The 23,855-nt window shown below is 34.1% G+C and overlaps 2 protein-coding genes across 2 annotated transcripts in view; both read right to left on the reverse strand.

Moving 5' to 3' along the window:
* dbe (KRR1 small subunit processome component homolog dbe) lies at positions 1-1,308 on the reverse strand. The gene has a single exon (XM_089702316.1). It carries the CDS (start codon positions 1,063-1,065, stop codon positions 40-42), a length of 1,026 nt encoding a protein of 341 aa, XP_089558442.1. The 5' UTR covers positions 1,066-1,308; the 3' UTR covers positions 1-39.
* Positions 1,309-4,896: 3,588 nt separating this feature from the next.
* The window catches only part of LOC149483311 (NFX1-type zinc finger-containing protein 1-like), a 40,932-nt gene continuing 21,973 nt past the window's right edge, over positions 4,897-23,855 (reverse strand). The window contains exons 14-27 of the mRNA XM_089702302.1: positions 23,549-23,695; positions 21,623-21,797; positions 21,403-21,545; positions 20,240-20,391; positions 19,765-19,954; positions 18,894-19,019; positions 18,297-18,419; positions 17,313-17,471; positions 16,643-16,889; positions 13,957-14,119; positions 11,326-11,437; positions 9,220-9,437; positions 7,631-7,914; positions 4,897-6,916 (exon numbers count right to left, since the gene is read on the reverse strand). Coding sequence (XP_089558428.1) covers positions 6,192-6,916; positions 7,631-7,914; positions 9,220-9,437; positions 11,326-11,437; positions 13,957-14,119; positions 16,643-16,889; positions 17,313-17,471; positions 18,297-18,419; positions 18,894-19,019; positions 19,765-19,954; positions 20,240-20,391; positions 21,403-21,545; positions 21,623-21,797; positions 23,549-23,695 — 2,964 coding nt within the window. The 3' untranslated portion in view covers positions 4,897-6,191. The remainder of the gene's footprint in view (positions 6,917-7,630; positions 7,915-9,219; positions 9,438-11,325; positions 11,438-13,956; positions 14,120-16,642; positions 16,890-17,312; positions 17,472-18,296; positions 18,420-18,893; positions 19,020-19,764; positions 19,955-20,239; positions 20,392-21,402; positions 21,546-21,622; positions 21,798-23,548; positions 23,696-23,855) is intronic.

Raw genomic sequence — 23,855 nt, forward strand, 5'->3', positions numbered from 1 at the left:
TACTTTCAATTTTTTATTAAGATTTAAGAAGTGTTATCACTATATAGTCTTTTTGAGGGCTTTGTTTGATTTAGCAACTTTTTTCATTTTTGCTTTAAAAGCACCAATGTTTACTTCAGTTTCAATTGGTATCGTGTTATCATATTTCTTCTCTTCAGGTGGAATGAAATCCTTTTTCCTTGCTTCTTCCTTGGCTTTTTTAGCTTGTTGTTGTTTCTCTTCTTTTTCATGGCGATGTTTGGCTTTCTTTTGGTCATCTTTAAGGAAATATTCACCAGTGGCCAACTGCTGATCAATTTTACTTTCCGGTTGTGGTGGAGGGAATGGAGTGTAAGGCTTCTTCTTGACTTTATTTTTGGGTTGCTTCCTTGGTACGTTTTTACTTTTAAACTTAGGCAGAAATCTATCCCAACTCTCATTTTTAAGCTTAGGATCTTTCATTAATTCTCGTTTGATCATAAGACTTTTGATATTGTACATAGGATGTATGTTTTTCATTGTGTCCTCAACAATTCTTCTAACCTGTACTAAGCCCTTATAAGGACCAACAGCTGAAACCGTATTACCTTGTACCAACACATAACATTCAGTTAAAAGTTCAATTGATTTTAATGTCACACCATTTGGCCCTATTAAACGCTGGCGGCGTTTTAAAAATGTCTCTTTCTTACTAACAAATGAATTTATTTTAATTATATCGCATCCAATTTCGTCATCCAAGACTCGAACAGCTTGTTCAAATGGCACACTTCTGGACAATAGTTTCATAAAATCCCGTGCTTTAATAATGATATAGGGATCCCAAGTTTTTCTTGTTGTTTTCACTGTTAAACTACCTTCTATTAAATCTAACTCTCCAATTATTTGATGCTCATTTAACACTTTTTGGACTAAAGGCCAACATTCCTTTAAATATTGTTCACGATATTTTGGAAAAAGAGTTGCAAATTTACTTTCTTCTAAAAGACCATGTGGATTATCATCTGGAGTAAATTTTGGTATTTTCAAAGACCATGCATTTTCTACAGGGCCTGTATCATTGACCTCTTCAGATTCAGTTTCCATTTTCACTTATAGGTTATAAACAACGTAGTGCACGTTTTAAAATACTTCGTCAAATTCTTCTTTAGGTAATATATTTATAAGTAGACTGAGACTAAAATTATGTTGATTTACATTAATAATTATGATATTTGATGCACTGTGTAAATGTTTTATTATTTATGTAGGTAATTGTACTGTACTTAAATTGAATAAATGTAAAAAATAAAATATATTGGCCCATGTCAATGTCAAAACTCAAATGTCAAAAAATGAATGAACTCTGTAGTCTGTGACGTTAACACAGATAAACTAAGCAGATAAATGTCACATTTTGCCAGTCGGCCTTCAGTTGGCTGTAAAAAATTAGAATTTCGCTACGCTATAAAAAAGTGTCCTGTATTGTTTCCTAAAAAATAGAAGGTTCTTTTTTTTATAAATTCTTTAAAACAAAGATATTTTTTTCTTCGGCTTACCCCTAAGGGCGTATTCAGAAAGAAAGCTTGAAACTTATAAGCGCTTATCGGCGCTTGTCATGTTCATATATTTTCCTGTCAGTGCTGGTAACCCGCGCAGGAAAATATATGAACATGACAAGCGCCGATAAGCGCTTATAAGTTTCAAGCTTTCTTTCTGAATACGCCCTAAGGCTTACCCCATTTCACTCAAGTCTGTCAATTTAATGCTCTAGTCTAAGCTGTCAATCTGCGTGTCCCTTGAAAAAACGGCAAATTTTAATAAGAAAAAATCGTAGTATGGTATCCCTGACAGTACTGGTGAGTGGTGACGGTGGTAAAAACCGACTTTTTCGACAGGTACCCTGGATACCCTGTGGTTATACCATTCTAATCCGGTCATTTGTCTAATAATTCTAAAACGGAAAAATTTTAAATAATGATTTTAGTATGAGTAGGTCTTGAGTAGGTGATAACTGATAGGCCTTATTGTGAGCAATATTTACTAGTATTTTAAGTATTTAGAAAATATATTTCTCGTGATTTTCTAAAAATAAAAACTAGAAAATATGCGCTCAAATAATATGCTATATCCGACTATATTTGTATAAAATAAATATCTTTGACAGTTACATACGTTTTCATAATTTATTTCCATTTTTTTCACTAATAATTTACAGTTTCCTAGTCTATTTATTACATTTTTTTAAATCATAATTAAATTTTAATTTTTATAAAATTAAAATTTCACTTTACGATATCATTTAATAAAATAAAAAGTATTTGAAATTGAATTGACACGTGGGTGTTCTACTCTTCCATTTTAAATGCATCCCTTGATCGATAAATAATATAATAAACAGCATAGGCCCCAGGAATTTTTTATGATCTAATGAAACACTGTGCAGCGGCTTCGGCCGCATAGTCAAAGAAAAACCAGCATAGTTCCCGTTTCCGTGGGGTTTCCGACGGTTTCCGGGATAAAAACTATCATAAGTTCTTTCTCAGGTTTCAAGCTATGTCTCTGTACCTAATTTGAAGTAAATTCATTCAGTTAGCAGTACAGACAAACAGATAAAATTTTTATCTATCGAATGTAGATCACACTTCCATTTTTTAATATTCAATTTACAGTGTAGACTTTCCTACAATTTTATTATAAGTAGGTATGTACTTAGGGATAGATAGAAGTAACCATATATATTATATTACTCTATGGAAGTAACAAAAAGTGAGACCCAAATAAAACACGACTAATGTATGTTAGGAAAATTTATTGAAAATAAAGAAATACATAATAATAATTATACAAGTACCTACAGCGAAATATAATAATTGTGGGTACCGGTAATGATTATATAAAATTTCTTAGGTATTCAAATTATTACACTTATGAATTGGAAATGAGGAAATTGTCATGGTAGTTATACAAATAAAACAAATACACGACTAAAGCAACACGATATTCATAAATGCATAGTAAAACACAAAAAAAACAAACATCGTTATAGGGTGAGTTAGGGAATGATTGAATGGACTTTTTGGACTTTTATAAGAGTATAAATTGTAATAAATTGTAATTGTCATCAAAAACTATTAAATAACTATTATATTACATACAACTGAACTAATACGATATTGGAGAACGCTACAAATTAGGTAACTAACAAATTCTGAATAGGTGATAGGTTTAAAGGGAACAAACAACATAAAAATAGTTTGAGAACGTTTTTTATTAGTATATCTATATAGTAACTAGTATATAGTAAGTAGTATAGGATTTGAACTTTTATAATATGTTGATATTTTGTTTACTATATTTTTTATATCAGATTGTTACAAATTAGGGTGTATATGATAACTAATCTAATGAATATATTGTTCCAAATCGGGCCAGCCAGTTTTTTAAGTAGATTGTGAGATATTTTAAATTTTCTGAAATTGGCCTCCAGGGGACTGACGAGGCTAACATGGTACTGATAAAAAACACAATTTTGTAATATTCTTAAAGAAATTGAATGAAAATTACTACAAATCTCTCAGTTTTAATAATGGCACATGTCTTTTAAGTATTAAAATCACTTAGTTACGTTTAAAAATGATAATTAATAATATGTGATACTGGGAAAAAACAATGTCTCAAGTTTCAAAACAGCCTTCTGACATTTAACGCTACGTGAATATTCTTACTCTCTTACTTAACTTTTTCTACTTTGACTTAGTTTTACTTGATATTTCAAGTAATTCACAAACAATAGAAACAAAAAAACGGCCAAGTGCGAGTTGGAGTCCTAAAAAACCTATTTTTTATTATGTTTGTAACTAAAAATTTACACTTTTAGCAATTTTTCCTTATCTGTGTTATAAAGACGTTGCTATTTACCAAGTAGAAGTAAACTATATAGCAGTTTATAGTAGACTGTATACACTGCAAGCATCCTGTGTGTTTTTTTATTCCCTTGCGAATATTTAATTTTGCGGAAATTTGCAGTATTAACGGATGTAGGTATCTTTTGATTGCGTTGCGTTATAAGTTTGATTTTTTTACAGCCCCAAGGGTTCTTAATCTTGAGTATCCAATATAAATTTCAGATTGATACCTCCACGCGTTCCAAAAAAAACGTCTTAACAGACAAACGGACAACAAAGTGATCCTATAAGGGTTCTGTTTTTTCCTTTTGAGGTTCGGAGCCCTAAAAATCTACCAATATTTATGTTAAAAGTACTAATTATAGTAAAATTAAAAACCAAAGTCTCAAATGAAAGTCTCATCTGAGTTTTCATAAGAGCCCCTTGACATTTTTATAATGTTATTAAGTATATTAATTAACTTTTATGTTATTTTGAGGTAATTTTACTTCACAGTAATATACGTATACGTATTTATCTGATAAATATAAAAAGCTATGCCCTGAAAGCATCAAAATCAATAATTAAAATAAAATAAGATCTTTTTTAATAAAATTATTAGTAGTTTGTTTCAATAGCTCTTTTCTTTGCTACTCTTTCTTAAATGTTTCTTCCCTAGTCAAATTCAGGTTCTTTTAGCGTGGCGCATGATGTTTTAAACTGAAATATAAAATAGAAATGCTTATACCAATAGCAATCAAGATAAAAGTTCTCAAAAACGACAGAATCATCAGTACTATGGGGTCGCGTCAGTCCTCTGGCACGATATCTGACAAAGGACTGATGCCAGCGGATTGATGAAAAGGGACTTAATATGAGGTTATAATCACAAATTATGTTTTTTTGCCTAATTTCTAATATCAACAAACTATATTTTTACAAATCATAGTTAACCATTTATAAATGAAAATAAAAATCGGATTAACAATAAAATAACGACTAACCATAGGACTGAAATGTTGACTGGCGCAGCAAGATTTTATTGGACAAACACAACCCTAGCGCTGGTACAGTTATGACGGCCGTCAAAATATGCGGTGCACAAGTAACTTCATTACCAACATTAATACTTAGACAGGGATTTGACCTCGACTTGGTGATATTTAGCGAGAATTTCGAATTTAAAAAACACACAACGGACTGACTAGTGAAAACGATGACAAAGTTTAATTTTATTTTTTAAATAAAATGGAAAACATTGCGTTATGAAATTTGTAGTATATAATACTATGTACATCAAAGATTGTAGTGTTTTTGTAAGTTTTCTTAAATCGATGATAATGTTTAAACGATAGTCACTTGATTGTTGGTTTTCGGAGTTGTGACATGCCAAAGTACTGACATTTGAGGTATTAATTTATTTTTTTTATTCATTTGTATTTTAAATAAAGAAGTGAAATTGAGTGACCAAATAAAGGACGCTTCATTGTTTTAAAATAGATTGTTATTTGAATAAAATATAATAAGACTTTGTTTAAATTGGCTGATGACATCGAGTTACCCCATTTTTGTATAATCACCCATATATCAAACTAGATGATATGTTCAACGATTCTGTTTAATCAAAAACATAAAATATTAAAATTTACTCGATAAAAAAAAATCACCAAGTTAGCTCTAATTTTCACACTTTTACGTTTTCTACTTGACATGGTAATACTTATTATGATTTTTTTTTCATAAACAATTATATTAAAACATTTGCAAGATATTTGTCAGAGCATTTTGTGTAATTACTTTTAGTTTTGGTTTTATCTGCGATAAACCACTTTTGGCGCTCTTTTTTTCTCGAGATAAACGTTTGATTTTGTCACCGTACACGTGACGGCTCGAGCCGTCGCGACCGCTTCAAGCCGTCAACTGCATGACGAAATTCCACCGTGCCGTTGACGGCTCGCGAGCGGTCGTGAGGCATACACTGACTGCTCGAGCCGTTGACTGCACTAGAGCCGTCGACAGCTCCCACCCCCCCTGAAAATCAATGACTCGACTAGTCAAAAAAATCAACCGCTCGAGCGGTTGGTAGCGACGGCTCGAGCGGTCAACAACTGACGGCTCGAGCAGTTGACGCCGACCGCTCGAGCCGTCCGTGTACGTCGCTCAGCCGTTAACTGCTCGAGCGGTCCGTGTACAGCCGCCCTTAGTTTTCCACCGTCCCCCCTACTCACCCTATTTATAATTATTGATAGTATTCACTTAACTCTTACCCTCTTATTAAAATTATCGATTAACTGTATCAATGTTGTAAGCATAAACTTATAAATTTTGTTTTAAGTATTAATGAAATTATAACATAAAGTTGGCCATATTATTATATCCTTCAGACCACGCTGGAAATCGGGAACCATCCAACTCTCCAGCATGGGAATTGGTAGCAAGTAATTGATGACTGCTTCCGCCTATTGCTTCACCACATTCAGGGCACTTACTTTTCTGCATTGCTCCCCCACATTCTCCAATACAATAAAAATGCCCATTAGGACATTTAAACCAATGCCCAGCTTTTAATCCAACAGCTTTGACTACCAATTCTATTTCTTTTTTATCAGAAACAACATTTATTTTAACGACCTTCTGTAAGCTATCTAAGGCCTCCATTGTTTGTTGTTCGGTGTATATTTTGCAACCTAATATTAGTTTAAAAGCCTCTTCATATTTTATTTTTACATCGTTATTATTTTTTACTATTTTAAACTCTGGATTATCTATAATTTTATCAAACTGAATAATTGCATGAACGCGTTTCATCTCATTTTTAATATCATTTTGTAGCTGATAGCTGAATTTTTTAACATTCTTTATAAGAACATCACACATCATATCAATTTGTCTGTTCAAATAGGATTTCAGAATAGAAAGATGATTCTTTTTATATTCAACATACATTTCTGAAAGCATTTCTAATATATGAAGATATAATAAATTTACTTCTATTTGCATAAGAGAGGCTTTTTTGTTTTTTTTAATAAAATTTTCAAGTATACGAAACGCATTTCTACATTGCCGTGAATCTGAAACGATAAATACAAGTTTGAAAAATTATTATGTTAAGATATTATAAAATATACTAACTACTTAAGTTAAAATTGAGTCAACTCCGTGAAGGTTTTATAAAAGACTAGCAGCGCCCCGAGGTTTCACCCCCGTGGCTCCGCTCCTGTTGGTCTTGATGTGATGATAATATATTGCCAATAGCCATCCTCGATAAATGGGCTATCTAACACCGAAATTTTTCAAATCAGACCAGTAGTTCCTGAAATTAGCAGTCCTTTCACTTTCTGAAGTTCAAACCAACAAACTCTTCAGTTTTATACTATTAGTATAGATTTAAAATACGTGTGGAGAAAATTTACAAAAGTTGTATTTATTTCAAAGACAAAAATATTAAAAAAATTAATCGGTTAAGTACGAGTGATACTCGCGACCGACGGGTACCGTAAAATAAGCTTTTTTTTAATGACATCATTTAATTGTAATATGATGGTGTCAATAATATTTTAAAACAAATCTCGTTTTATTCTTGTGATAGTTGCCCTCTATTTCATTTTTATATTTTATGATAGACTCAGGCAGACAGCGAAGGGTAATATAGTCGCGTTTTACCCTTTCGGTACGAAACCCTAAAAATTAAATGGGATAGGCAATGGGGATAGGGTGATACATAATATTATAATGAAATGATAATATAATAAAAATTAAGAAAATACATACAAACAAAATTTTACCTTTCATAATATCAGGGTGGTCCAGGCAAAACGTGGAAATTTTTTCAAAAAGTTCCACCTTTTTGGCTTTGATTTCGTTTGGATTTCCGTATGTTTTTTGTTTTATTGGCTCAATTTCATTTTTTAGTGTATTATTTATATGATCTTTATAGCGGAAAGTCTTAATAATAGGTATTCGACAAAATGGACACGTCTTAATACCAATTGTTTCCATTTTACTATTCATCCAAACATCTAATTCATCTACATCCATAATATGTAAGCAATCTTCCAAAACGATGAACCTGGAAACAAATACAAAATTTTTTGTTTTAAAATGTGATTTCGTAATGGGCGTACCCATAGAAATCTAAATAACAATGGGCGAACGTAACCCATGACCAAAATTATATTTAATGTTTTGCATATGACTTTTTTAATAATTTACAAAACATATTTAATGTCGTCATAAATAAGAAAATACATAGAATGGTTCCTTGAAAAGAAGAGGTGGTTTAGTTCTGATGCGCGAACAGGAAAACTGTGATCAAAGTAACTAGGTAGGTATTTTGTAATCATTTGTATGGGGATTTTAAAAAAGTAACAGGAACTAATTTCTATGATTTAATATGTTATGACGTCGGGCTCTCGATGATGATACGAATACTTTGGTGATAGTTTTCGTGCTCTCGCCTCTGATTAAATAATTATTGACTAGCATTACGCGGGCTCTGCCCGCGGGTTCGCCCGCTGTGTCTAAAACCTAATAAAATATACACATAAACCTTCCTCTTCAATCACTCTACAGCATCAAAATCCGTTGCGTAGTTTTAAAGATTTGAGGGATATAGGGACAGAGAAAGCGATTTTGTCTTATATTGTAGTGATTTCGGAAAGTCTGCGGAAAAATCTGCGAGTTCGACGCGAGCGTGGGCTCGGGGCTCGGGGCTCGGGGCTCGGCTCGCGGTGCGCGTTGGGAATGGTAGGTTACCTACTTTAGATTACTCTTACTTACGTATTTTTTTACAAAATTGTATCGCAATTATATCAGGTTAATTAAAAAAATGTAAAAAACAAAAAAAAAAAACACGCTTTAGGAACATAAATTATTGAAATTATTGTATTTTCACCGATTCTTGATAAGTGTACAAACTTTTAATTAAATCCGTCTGTTTAAAATGGGTCAAAATAGAGTCGGTTACACTCAAACATACAGGCGACGCAGATAAAAGTATTTTATTTAAGAATTTCAATCAGTATTCTCTGGAAAATTTGGCACTTATAAATATAACATTTTTTACTAATTCCAATTGTCAGTTTTTGTATTTACTCTGTTATATTATAGTCTGGGTTTATCTCAGAGAATTATTAATTGAACATTAACAATGAATTTGGGAGGAAAGAAAATAAATATTTTTATTTTCCTTGTTGACAATGCAAACAATCAATTCAAACTCTACGAACTTATACATTTCACTAAATATGTTAATAAATTCCAATTTGGTTCCTATCGATGAGGATGTAAGCCGTGTATTGATTTTAAGGATATTTTGTTCTTATTTATTAACAGCTGTGGTGCGCCGTATCAAAAAAGAAAAAGGAAAACATACCTTACATCATCTTCATATTCGAATCCAGTTAAATCTCTAGGGAACGAGTCTGGCTTGCAAATCTTACAGACATTGGGGCAAGGGTTGCCACAGAGGCCGCGGCAAGGATGGCCGCATTTCATCAATTTCGGACAAGGTTCAGAGCACGGAGGTATCGAGCAGACTTCCCCGCATAATTTCGTACATTGACCGTGTTCACATTCACGGTCACATTTTTCCTGAAGGAAATTGAAAAATGTTAAGGGTCAAGTGCATCGAATAAGTTTCAATTGAATTTTAAAACTTCGAGATCCGTTTCCATTAATTTATGATAATTTTGATAACGAAATTGTTTACGTTATGCCTTCTCCTTGGGTCACGAAAAAGCACACGCACACACACAAGCAATTCAACAAAAGCAATGCAATGCATAATGTAAAAGTGCAATGTAAAAACAATTTAAATATTTGATTCGATAGTTTCAGAGCACTGACTTTTCAGTTAGCGCAGAAGTTATTAGCCCAATTCTACTGACTAGGTACGGAATCTAGTATCTTAGTGCCGGTATGAAACGTTTCAAGATTCACACATGAGGGAATCATTCCTACATTTTACGAATGTTTTCACGCAACCACGCAAGTGAGTGACCCAGGTAAAACTCAAACATTTACTCGTATTTATTCTATTAGACTTCTTCTAGAAGCATCATAATTAAATGGTAAATATTAATTCCTCTCTGAACTAATACATTTTTAATATTCAAGTAGGTTTGAAATTTAGCAATCTATACATATACCTATAATAAATCTGTAGAAAGGTCAATTCTGTACATTGAAAATATTGAAAAAATAAATAGCAGGGGGTGTTACTGGATCGATACCAAACCCAAATATGTGATTAAAAAAATTTTTGTCTGTCTGTCTGTCTGTCTGTATGTGAAGACATCACGTGAAAACTAACGGTTCGATTTCGATGAAACTTGGTATAATTATACCTTATTATCCTGGGCGTAAAATAGGATACTTTTTATCCTGGAAAAATACGTAGAAAAAAAACAATCTTAATTTTTCAGTTTTATCCATAGAGGTTGTTCTGTAGAACCGCGAACACACGTTGGGTATTATTATAGGCCTAGCCGTATTTGGGTCCAATAGATATTTATAAGATGTTATTGTCAGAGTTACTCAAAATGGAGAAATAAACCATCCACGCGAAGACCGACATCCGCGCGGACGGAGTCGCGGGCGGAAGCTAGTACATACTAAAATCTTGTTAAAAACGTTATTTAGCATAGTCGTTGGTTTGGATAAGGAGCTGTCTTTGATAAGGTTCGTTAGTTTTTTTTAATACACAGAAAAAATCAGGGATCCGTCGGTTTGCAACCGTCTTCTTGTAGACATTTGGAAAATGCAAATTCTGTCGTCAATCGTCATTCAAAGAACGCGCTCGGCGCTAATCATTCAACAATATGCCGACAGCCGAGCTTTATATCCACTCTGTTCAAAGGGCTATGCTTAGAGTATACAGGGTGTCCCACTGTTAGTATACTAAGCTCAAAGGAGGTTATAGTTTTGCATACGCTGAGTACCTACGTAAAAAATAGTTATAAAATTCCAGACGCATTTTTTTTCAAATAGATGAATTTTTAAAACTTTATGCGTATACCCATAACAAGCAACCCGCCCAACTTTGCTACCAGCACGTGAGCTATCGTTTAAGATTATGTTTTCATAGACAAAATGCTCACATTACAGAAGCGGTATATGCCGGCTGCGCGAAGCTAGAGAATAAAACATGGATTTTCAGGAAAAATTTAGCAAAAATTTTTTTCGTAATTTTGTTGTTTATGTATTTTTTACGTGATCAGTGTATGCAAAACTACAAGTCCCTTCGCGCTTAGTATACCAATAGTGGGACACCCTGTATATTACAGGGTTATGTTACAATCCGGGAACTAGCCGAACTAGTTAGGCGTTGAGTGACGCTTGTTAAATCAACGATAACAAGCATAAAATATGAACATCATTAGATCACTAGATGTAAATAAGTTCTAAGGTGATTCTTTACATTTCACAATTAATCTTATATATAGAATACAATTAATAATTAAATGAATCCACGACATACCTTACATGGCGTACACGGCATTCCACACTTGTTCTTACACTTAGAATGTTTACATTGCACTTCGCAGGGCTTCTCGCATGGCGGGCATATTTCATTACACGGTTCCTTGCATCTATTGTAAAAAAAATACTTTTTTTATAACGATTATACTTAAGAACTGTAAATTTTAATTAATAATATGAAGACATTATTAATCGGGCCGTAGTCCTCATGTATTTTAAGATATTTTAACTGTAACTGCACTGTTGTCTGAAATAAATAAATTATGCAAATACGAAAACAAATATTCTTCTACAAATGAACGTGGTGGAAAAACAAATCAAAATTCTCTTATAAAACTATTTAGTATTATCTTGATTATGTCAGTGCTTTGTTATTACTACGTACAGTTAATAAGAATTAAACGCTTGAATTAATGTGGTTTAATATAAGATTGCTCAAATGCAATAGGTAATAGGTATTAATAATATTGCAATATTATAATGATATTATATTATTAAAGTATTCTTGTTATGGATAGGAAATTCGTTATACTTTTTACGTGGAATTTTGATTAGGCTGTGCTTGTATTATACTTTATTATTTATTAAAATATGATAATAATTGATAATAATATACGAATAATAAGACCGTATAAAACTCCTACTAGGATAGCTTATTAAAATATTTTAAATGGGAAAGTGTGTTTAAAGAAACGTATGGAGCGATTTTATTGTATAACTAGCTTTCCACCCGCAGCTTCACCCGCGTTTTCATAGAAAAACCCATAACCATTTCCCGTTCCAGTGGGATATATGAGTGCCAAATTTCATCATAATCAGTTCAGTAGTATTTGCTTGAAAGAGTAAGAAACATCCATACGAGAGTATGTATACCTATACACACAAACTTTCGCATTTATAATATTAGTAGGATTTTAGTGTCTGGAGGAGGAAGAGGGTTAAGACGGGGGTTTCACTCCGAAATTTAGGTATTACGGCGCTATTTCGCGCCGTTGCCGAGTGAGTTGGCAGTCGAGTGCGGGTTGCCTAGCGCCTGCCACTCGCAATCCACGCGCTCACTGCGTTTGTCGCGTGACGTGTGTTCGCGTACCTATGATAAATCGGCGGCGAGTACCAACCCTGAGCTATAGCTATAGAGCTAGCAATTACAGGCCGATTAAGAAGAGCTGGAACGTAAACACATTCACACATTGCACATATGTAGTGTCTATGAAGACGCGCGCGGCGTGACGTCATACTGCATACGCATCATGAAAAGTCTGCCAGTCTCTCTCGCGCGCAAACTAGCTTATGAGAGTGAAGGGGACAATTATTGTTTTTATTTTGCAATTGTTTATAAATACACCCTGTATTTATAAATTAGATGTAATTTAAACAAAGACGTTAGGTATACTACTAACTATATTCGACGAGATAACTACTTCGCGGCATGCGGATTAGAATTTTTTTTTACTTTACCTAGGTTAAATTATGAAACAATTTTAATAAGTTTTGTAAACTAAATGTAAACGCAGTAAGTTAAAATTTTCATACATAGCTGAACAATACAGCTTTTATTGTAATGTAGCCTTATCTCTTACGTGCTAGAGTTTCGCTTGTATTGTATTGGGAGTGAGCGCATGTGTTATTTGTATTGTTTATATCGTTATTTTGAATATGACATGAAATTTATTTATTATTTGATTGATAATTGAATGATTATCAATACTATATTACAATAAAATTGATTAGGTATGAGAATAAATATGTAATTAAGTTCATCGATTGAGTTACTATGCGTGCCAACTAAGAATAGGACCGCGCTTGCTGCCAACTTCACACGAAAACTGTCAAATTAGTACTGCCAGCAAAAAATGTGCGAAAAAGAATTTTCATATAATTATTTTTTAATGTTCATGATTATATTTAATTATTGTATAATCGTTATATTCATTAAAAAATACTATTTATTGAATTTCACTGATGGATTATGGATAAATTAATTATACAGGTATGGAAACAGTATTCATAAAAAGTTGACATTTTCATAGTTAATGCGGAGATAGCAGTGACTGCGACAGCAATGAAGATTCAGAATACGACGACGATGACGCTGTGTTAAGTGGTGTAGAGGAAATATTATCCGATTGATAAAAACTGAAATAATATATATGTTTTTTTATATACGTGCTTTTATTTTCAAATCCTACTCATTCATAATAAATTTGGCTAGAAATGTATTAGAAATACCAACAAAGCGTACATTAAATATTTAAACTGAATATAATTTCTTTATTGATTTTTTTGTACACCATACGCTTTGGTAATGAAGTTAGCACGTATTACTGAACAATATGGCGTCTTGACAGTCCTATTCTTATTTGGCACGCATAGTACTTTTAAATTGTAATTTTACATATAAGTTATGAGAGCTTTCATATTATCTACAACGCACCCATTTTATAATTCAAGTCTAGGTACACTAGAATCGCATTTATTTTTGAACATACTGTATAGTAAAATTGCATAAGTGTGAGTACTGTGAACATACCAGCTTTCCTTAATCGACCAGTAATTATGGTTGACTATTTATATTCCATTATATATTCTGTGGTTAAGATAAGAGGAGGAGGGAGCAGGGTGCACGTACACGTGTCCGCAGATGCTGGGCTTGTCGCAGCGCTGGCGGCAGGGCGCGTGCAGGCGGCCCTGCCAGCACGCCGCGCACGAGCCCGCGCACGCGTGCCCGCACTCCAGCTGCGCCTCGCACGCCACCTTGCAGTACTCCAGGAACACACGTGACTCCACATTCTCTGAAATTGTGAACGACCAGCTCTGGCATAAAGGCCGTTGGGCATATTTGACCCGTACTCGAAAGTGTGCGCAGAGAAACCGAATGTTTTGAAGTGAATCTTCTTTAGGCGCGTTGAAAAATTTCAAGGTCGCGTCATGGAGTAAGGCGATGATTTTATATCTTTAAATCTATAAACCAAAGGAGTTTCACTTCTGACACGTGTGCTCGGCACACGCTCTTTTTTATATTAAAGAATTATAGAAATTGCTCTTAATTTTTATTCTTTAAGTACTAGCTTTCCGCCCGTGGAATAGCTTTAACTGCTAGTTTGTTAGCATACATCGCTTCTATGTCAGTTTATATAATACTAGCGGTCCGCCCCGGCTTCGCCCGTGGTACATACATATTTACATTTTCTCTACATAAAAACCATCCTCGTACTTCAAGGAATATAATAAAAAAAGAATTATCGAAATCGGTTCGGCCGTTCTCGAGTTATGCGCTTACCAACACATTTTGCGATTCATTTTTATATATAAGATAAGATTATGTATTAAGGTACTACGTGGATTTTCGAAGATGATATAGTATGACATTTTTGACGACATATAATAAACTAGCGACCCGCCCCGGCTTCGCACGGGTGCAATGCTGATACTAAATACACTACAGAAAAATTGTGAACGTTGTATAGGTATAAAAATATAGCGGCCCGCTCCGGCATCGCACGGGTATAAAATACATAGCCGGGCGGCCGCAAACGCTACGTCCCGCAATTTTTAAATCTGTAATATCTTCGAAAATATTCACTTAAATCATACGGTGTAAAGGGCAATATAGATCTATACTAAATGAACAATGTATCCATGGTATTTAATTGGTTAAGGATTAATGTTGTATTGGTTAAAATCGCTTCGAAAATTAGCCATTATTTGTCGTAAAAAGTAAATGACAAAAAAAAGTTATTGTGGGTTATCCATAAGAGATAGACATATACCATCGCGGACTTTTCTGTAGACCTTTTCAATGTGTAGGGGAGACCGGGTTTGGTTGTCTCACGGGTTGTTTGTCACAGCGGTCTTAACACAAAACTGAACTATCGAATAAGTCTGTTGAACAGCGTGGCAAGAGCGATACAGTGAAAACGCTGTCCCAACTTCGCGTCAGACCGCTCCGATCTGCCGTGAGGGCCCCACACGTGTTTATTGTTTTCGCACAGCAAAAGTAAATTTTTGTGCTGCTGTGTCGAACCTCGTAATTATACGTTCTTGTTTTACAGTAATAATCTTTCAGTTCATTTGATGATGATGAAATGTGTTTTATAATATTGTAGTATAGTTTTTTAGATATTCATTGATCGGAATTTATTTTCAATTTTATTTTCATAAAACGTGTTATGGGGCTCGTTGTCACAAATTTTCGGGGGCTGGTTGTCACCTATCAACCAGCCCCCTGTATGCGAGATGACTTTAATTGCGTTTTGAGGTTGTTTGTTTTAGCCGTAAATTTTCAATCAACACCGGAAAATCACCCTAACAAACCTGCTGGAAGTCCATCTGTCCTTGATGACTCTATATTGACTCACGATTATTATTGTTTGCTAAAATTGTGATTGATTAATATTCAGACTGAAATAAAGACCGTAGACACGGTTTCATTTGGTTAAGAGTTCTTAATTAAAAATTATTCCGTAAAATTATAAGACCAAAGTGTGACTTTCTATTTATAAATTGCCTGTTATTTAGTACGTGACTACCTACCCTAGGCATTGTGACAACCATGCCTGACCCGGGGTTATAAGTCACATTTTTCTTTAGAGTGAAAATACAAAATATTTCTACAACTGATAATATTACACAAAAATACGTTTATTTATTTTGTAACAGAATAATTACACTATCTTTTGGTATACAAATATCATTCCTAAACAACGTATTTTGGAAGTTACATAAAAAAAGTTAAAAATGTGACTTTCATCCCCGCTCTCCCCTATAATACTTAGTACATTATTTTGATAAAACTCGTAGGGTTCAGCCTGCGTTTGCAATGTAAGCGGAATAAATGTAATTTTTTACGACATCACATTAGAAACCTCAAAAATAACAGTACTTCTCCACTACTTAATGGATGTTATTATACATATAAACCTCTTGAATCACTCTATCTATTAAAAAAAACCGCATCAAAATCCGTTGGAGTAGTTTCAAAGATTTAAGCGTACAAAGGGACATAGGGACAGGGAAAGCGACTTTGTTTTATACTATGTAGTGATATCTTATGAAATATTTATTTTAGCAAAAATATCTATTACTTAACATAATATTATTATATGCGTGGTCAATTCAAAACATAGAAAAACACCACATCAACCTTAGCGAGGGATAGTTAGACCCGGCGCCTCGCAATAGTTTTTTTTTTCTGTGAATACAATGCTTTATAATATTGTTTGTGCACCCCCCTGGGTCAAATGTCCGAACAGTATGCCCAATGACCTTTATTTTGGCTACTTTTATTAGAAAACGCACATTTCTATTGCACTTACCGCCACAACGTATTCTCTGGGAAATATTACACGGCAGTGCTATTTTATGACCACAAGGAGAATCATATGTTTGGTCTTCCCTCAAAAAGTTGCAATTCTCTTCGTCGCAGGGTTCGCAGCAGAGACGTTGGCACGGGTGCCCGCACGACATCACGCGTTGGCATTGCGCTTTGCACATGCTAGCATCGACCGTCATTTTGCATGGTACCTTAACTTTGTGCCCACACTCCGGAATCTTCTTGAGAACCTGCGCAAAGTAAGATGTCAAATCACAAAAGTGCTTCTCACTAAATTTCTAAACCGTACCGAATTGGAAGGTATGAAAATTTTAGATGTAGGTAAAACATAATTTCTATTCCATTATTAAAAAAAAAACATCGGAGTTTAATTATTATTGTCGACTTTTTCTGTAGTTACCATTAAGTATAAAATTTTATGATTAAAGAAAAAAATCCAATAGTTCGTAAAGTACATATTGATAAATTTGACATCCAGAGAATCCATCATGGTTGTATAGGTACAATCTAATTAAAAAAAAATACGGTCGAATTAGACCGTAAATTACTGACATTTCAATAGAAACATTCTTCCATCACCGTCAATTTATAGATGAGCATTTATTTCCCATAAAATACCATAAAAGAAAAGAAAGGTCTTTTTGAGCACTTACTAGCTGCTCACAATCCCCACAAGGCTCGTGGCACTTCTTCTTACAGTGATGATTGCAAGGCAGTAAGCGAGCACAGTTTTTGCGACACAAAATGGTGTTAACATCAACATGGCACGGAACTTTTTGAGAATGTTTGCAATTTTGTCTTTTTTTCATAACCTGGAATATCAACAGACCTTAAAAACGGAACAATTTAACATAGAAAAATAAAATAATAAAAAGAGCAGGCAAATATACAAAAAAACATAGAAATTCTATGTTTTCAGTTATTAATTCACATTAAGCATTAAGTGTTAAAATTAACTTGTTAAGACTAGCTGATTAATAAGATACATCATCATGAAAATAAAGCTCATATTTGTTTTCACTGCCGCGGATGCTACATTAGATGGGCACGGTGAATATTCGTATTAACGCGATGGTTGTTTCCGGGAAGATCGTTGCATCCAAAGATTTTGAATTTCGCTACGCTTAAAAACATGGGAGCAAGAAAACCTAGTATGTATAACGCAAACTACTAAAGAGAATTTAGGTGCTGTGCTAACGCAGGAAGAGTGTCGCCCCCCAGTTGTCCCGTAACTCGCGCCACCAACCCACGCTTAAGTAGTTTATTAATTAGTTTAGTGTATTTTTGAATAACTTAGAAAAAATATAATTTCATTTCATTTGGCTGGAACTTTACTTCATCTCCCTACACACCCTACACTAAAAGAAAAAAACAGCGGCTTACGTACATGTATGTCAATGTTTATTCGGATATTCAAGATCTTTGGTTGCAACCTTCTTGGTTGCAACCAAGTTGCAACGCATATATAATTCGAGCGAAGTCATGAGCGTCATTTTTACATGGATGCCATTGTCAGAACTGAGGAGCACCTTTTTCCGAATAACAAATAAGCATAAATTCCTACACGATGTTTTCGGTACGAATTCCTAATTATATCTCCCATATTTTCTATGCATAATATTTTACAATGTACTTACCTCAACCTTGCAAACATCACACTTTTCATAACATTTTCTTTTACACATATGGTCTTCTTTATCCTCTTCCGAAGTAAATGAGCAATCTTTTTTATGTTTTACGCAAGGTTTCTCGCATGAATACTAAAAACAAAATATTAATTACATGATAATTACAATCTACATTAATTTAAACGATAATTCAAAATTATAGTAAGTAAGTGTGAAAATCTTAAATGAATATAAAAATAGTTTTATTGAGCAGCTCAGGATAGAAAAACCTCTCTTTACTTTCAAATTATGTTGTTTCATCAGAAGTTGATCTATTGAAAAACTTAAATCATTTTAGAAAGGTTCAGATAAAGAAAATAAAATTCCTATACTAACAGAGATTTCTCCTGCAATTTAATTAACTTACATCACATATGAATTAGCAATTTGGTGTACCAACTCTGGGTTCCAGGGTCGATAGTCGATACGATGGATAATGTGGACTTCAGCGGTCAACTAAAACCGCTGATGATGTTCCTGATAGCCTATTTATATTTTCATACATATTTTCTTTCACAAAAAGCTTTCACAAAAAGAAAATATCCTAGGTGAAATAAAAAATGATACCATTTCATGTTCGGGATCGCTGTTGACATGGCACGTCCGCGCGCACGCGTGGCCGCACTCCAGCCGCGCGCTGCACTCTACAGGGCACGCCACGAACCCTATGTCCATATAACAAATCTTTTTCGCCTGAAAAAAACAGAAACATCTCTGAAAATTCTCTGTAAAATTCAAACATTCCACAATCACTGTATATATATATATACAAGAAGAAATTACGATATAACGAATTTTATTTAAATTTAAAAATAAAAAATAAACCGACCACTTCTTTGTGATCTTGGATTTGAAATTCGCGCGAAAATAATGTATATACATATATAATATTTTACAAATCGAGCTCTTTCATTCGATTCGAAAGTTACAAAAACTACATGAAATATTTTTAATATAAACCATTGAGATATACATATATGGAGACGACACCGCCTACATCACTTATGTTCCGCTCAACATACGCCACATGACGTATGTTGAGCGGTTTTTTTTAATGGTTTTAAAGTGAAACGCATCAAATATGTCTTCGTGTGTGTTACGATATTGCACAAATAATACAAATAATACGGAAATGTGCAAAGGAATAACTTTCATCGGTAAGAACCTAACTAGATAATAATTTTTAAAACTTAGTTAGAGCAAAAAAATGGCGCACAGATTTTGTTCGTGGTGTCTCCTCCATACGTATAGTAATATTATCTCAATGATATAAACACAGATATTTTTTTCACTAGTCCTCACAAACCTCACACACACAACTCATGACTAATCAAAGAGTAGTAATTGTAAAACTCGTATTGAGAGTATTGTACCTAAGCATAATTAAATTAAGTCAAATAAGAAAGAACAGTGAAAAAAAATTATTGAATGCTTTTACCTCATGGCCACAACTTGGTAAAGTCACAGTGACTATTTTGTGACAAAGAACTTTATCTGTATTTGGGTCAATGTGGCAGGGTACTTTATTAATATGGCCGCAAGGAAGTGTTTTTTCCACTTCAACTTTACAAGGTGTACATTCTTGCGCACACCAGAGAGGGCATACATGTTGTAAATCACACAATATTCTGAAACAATAAATATAAACTTCCTTTTTTTTTTGAAAAATATTCAAGTTTGATTTTTCTTGAAAATATATGGAAGTAACACTTTTCATCTTTCATATATTTAGCATTCATGGATATCAAACAAGCCCTGAAAAACTGAACATAAACACCATTGTGAAACTGAAATATAGACACTTTTATTTTTCCCCATTTTGAAGTGTATACACATGATACAACACATGATATGGTATGTTAAAGCCACAGCTAAAGCGAATGATTAGGACATAGCGAACATCGTAATATTACCTTTCACATTTTTCAATACATCGTATTTCGTCATGGTTTCGGTCATACGCATGGCATATTAACGGACAAGCGTGTGAACAAGAAAGTTTCGCATCGCACTTCAACATACAACCCCCTTCTGGTACTTTTTCGAAATCCTTAGGTGAGTCAATCTATAAAGACAAACAGAATAATCTATAAGAGCCGTTACGCTTGCACACTAGTAAATGCACAAATAGATAATAATCCTATTTATAATATCCTACAAATTTTATAAATGGGTTTGTTAGGATGGATGTATAAGTGTATGTATGTATGTTTGTTATTCTTTCACGCAAATACTACTGAACCGATTACAATGAAATTTAGCACACATATAGAGGGTAAATTGGATTAACACATACGATAGGTTTTATCCCGGGAACCATGGGTACGGGACCTATGCGGATTTTTCTTTGAAAACACGTGCGAAGCGGTGCACGCGTTTTCAAAGAAAATATGTTAATTTCTGTCTGTGCAATAAAGAATTAATTATCTCTATCTATCTATGTTGATAAAAAGTAAGTTAAAGTACTAGTACTCCAATCTCTATAATATATAAAAACTAGCGGTCCGCCCCGGCTTCGCCCGTGGTACCTACATGTTTAAACTATCCTATCTCTCAAGTTGGATCGGACTACACATGGTGTGCGAATTTTATTATAATCGGTTAAGTGGTTTAGGAGTCCATTGAGGACAAACATTGTGACACGAGATTTATATACTATACTAGCGGTCTGCCCCGGCTTCGCCCGTGGTACCTACATGTTTAAACTATCCTATCTCTCAAGTTGGATCGGACTACACATGGTGTGCGAATTTTATTATAATCGGTTAAGTGGTTTAGGAGTCCATTGAGGACAAACATTGTTACACGAGATTTATATACATATATTAAGATGAATCCCTATTTCACTTGAGAGGACAACGTCTGTCGGGTAGGCAAGTATAATATTATATAGATGTGGAAGTCGAACACACTTCGGCATGAATAGGCCCTCACCCTCACATGATGCTTCGGCGTAAAATGCTAATGTCTTCGTTGTGCGATGATTGTCGGATCCGAAAATCTAAAATTTCTTACCCTTCCTAGTCGTTTCCTCTATTTCCTAATTCAATTCCTTCACCAACTCGTACAAAATTACCTGTGTTATATAATCAGGATGCGATTGACATCGAAGTTCCAATGTGGTGCCAATTGCACATGCATTACCGAGGGTTCCATTTATTTTTTTCCAAAGTTCGGACTGATTCTTCAACATTGACATATTTCCAAAAATATAGAGACCTTTAAAATATAAATAGTATGCATGAGCATTTTCTACTTCTAAATTGGTAAAACCAGGTAAACAATTTAACAATTACCTTCTCTAGCCCTAGACAAGGCGACACAAATTCTGTTTTCAGTTCCCAAAAAACCTATTTTGTTATCTGCGTTATTTCTCACAAGAGATAATAATATGATCTTAGATTCTTCGCCTTGATAATTGTCGACCACCGTTATTTTCACTTTTGACAGAAATGCATAATTATCGCGTTTCTGAAACAAATCATTTAAATTAAATACATCATTAAATTATACAGGTTGTTGTTGGTGTTGTTGTTTGCACGGAACCCTCGGTGTGCGAGTCCAACTCGCATTTAACCGTTTTTTTATTAGAAAGACAGTCCTTTGAATGTAAGTACCGGTACCAAGTAGGTAGTAAGTAACGATGTAGTCTATGAAACATATAGTTAACATAATTGTCTTTTTTATACTTAGGTTACAATTTGGTAGTTACTATTTTTTAAAAAATGTGCGTGATTATTTTTGTTTATATACCTACTTAACATTTGTAATCCTACTAATAACTCAGGTATAATGTTTACGTAATTTTTTTTTTCATTAAAATTTATAATTATGTGATAAGTAATCACAACTCTATAACTGAAATAGGTAACTCTATTCTGACCTCTACTAATAGATGTAACAGATATTTTAATTTCCTGGATATCTGAGACACTGGGTAAAGTGGACGCGACAAATTTGCAGGTCACTTTAAGTTTCACTTAACCAGGTTTCGTTGTACATATTATATATTAATTAATTAAGTATAGATTTCCTTAAGATTTGGGAAGATAGTTGTACAATTAAAAAAATAAAAAAAGACGTGTGGCACTCGGGGACTGCCGCGGTAAAGCATAGCATGCCTTCAAGCCACACCTCCGAGCAGAGGCGGCTCGCCCTAAGGAGCGCTGGTGAAGTGAACTCCCATAAATAATTATAATAAAATCATACTTCTTAATTTCATTATTAATGTTAATTATTACTATTTAAAATCAATCGTAATCGTAAAAAACTAGTGTCAATACCAATGAATATATCCATCATTCCATCATTCCATACACCTGAATAATACTGTATTATACAGTAACGCGCGAAGCGGAGCGCTCACGATTGCGCTCCAATGAAAAAATATTTAGTACATTTCCTAATACGAAATCCAATAGGAGTGAAAGAGAGGGTTTGCCAGTGCCCTGCGCGCGTGAAACAGAATCTTTCTATGGAAAAATAGCAAAATTCGGAGCGCCGCTCCCGCAAACGTTGCCGGTTCGTTTTTACCGCCGCGCCTGGGCGCCCGTACACAGGACAGCGATATTATAAACAAACACTCGACTCTCGAGTCAACTTCAATGCACGCGCGCGAATGCAAATTCGGGAATTTTCTAATTAAAATCATAAGATATACGTGTTGAAATAGTTTGTAGTTATCAGTATTACTTGTGAGTGTGAAAATGAACAATTATAATGTGGCGTTCATTAAAAAGTGTGTTAAAACGTTACAAATTCGGCTTGAATTGAAAGCTAAGGGACTGCCACGGCCTGAACTTGACCTTACGCAAAAATGTACGACAAAAACGAAAACATATACGCGTGTGTTTAAATCCGAACAATATTATGTGAAAACACCGTGGTTGTGTGGTTGTGATGAAAGCAACAACAGACATTTACGAATGTCTTGTCGCTTTAAGTTATAAGTAGATATTTTTGCACACCAAAAAGAAAGACGTATGTATTTCCTTTATAAGTATTTTTTTTGATAAATGTACTGCTTTACACCATGTATTTTCAGTGTTTTATTTCAAGTGAACACCCAAAAAATTTTGTCACGAGCCGCCTCTGCCTCCGAGCCCGTCGGAGTGGGGAGCGTGAGGTTTTTTCGTTACGGAATTTCTCAATTCGGTCCCCGCGCTCAAGGCCCGCAATAGAAGCTATGCAATAGCTTAAAAATAACATAGTAAAAAACCTGCCTTAGTCATGTAAAACATTTGAGCGGTATATGCAGCGAGAATTGTAACATCTTCGGGTTCATATCCCTGTTGCATTATGTAGTTTGCCAATCCGAGAATAATATTTGCCTCATTTTCATTGAACTTGCTTGTACTATCCTCGGAATTCTGAAAAAGAAGGCACTAATTTAATTCAGTGTTATTAATTCATATCTGAACATTTCCTTGTCTTAAGAGTCCTCCTTGTCCTAGTCTTGGGTTGAAGTCACGGTAATGACAAAAAAAAATTACTCATCTGGCAGAATACGCTGATCACTGATCACATATA

The sequence above is a fragment of the Colias philodice genome, chromosome 13, assembly GCF_061535455.1.
Source record: "Colias philodice isolate Cphi_HAF_F1 chromosome 13, ilColPhil1 Martin Lab GWU primary, whole genome shotgun sequence".
NCBI lineage: Eukaryota > Metazoa > Arthropoda > Insecta > Lepidoptera > Pieridae > Colias > Colias philodice.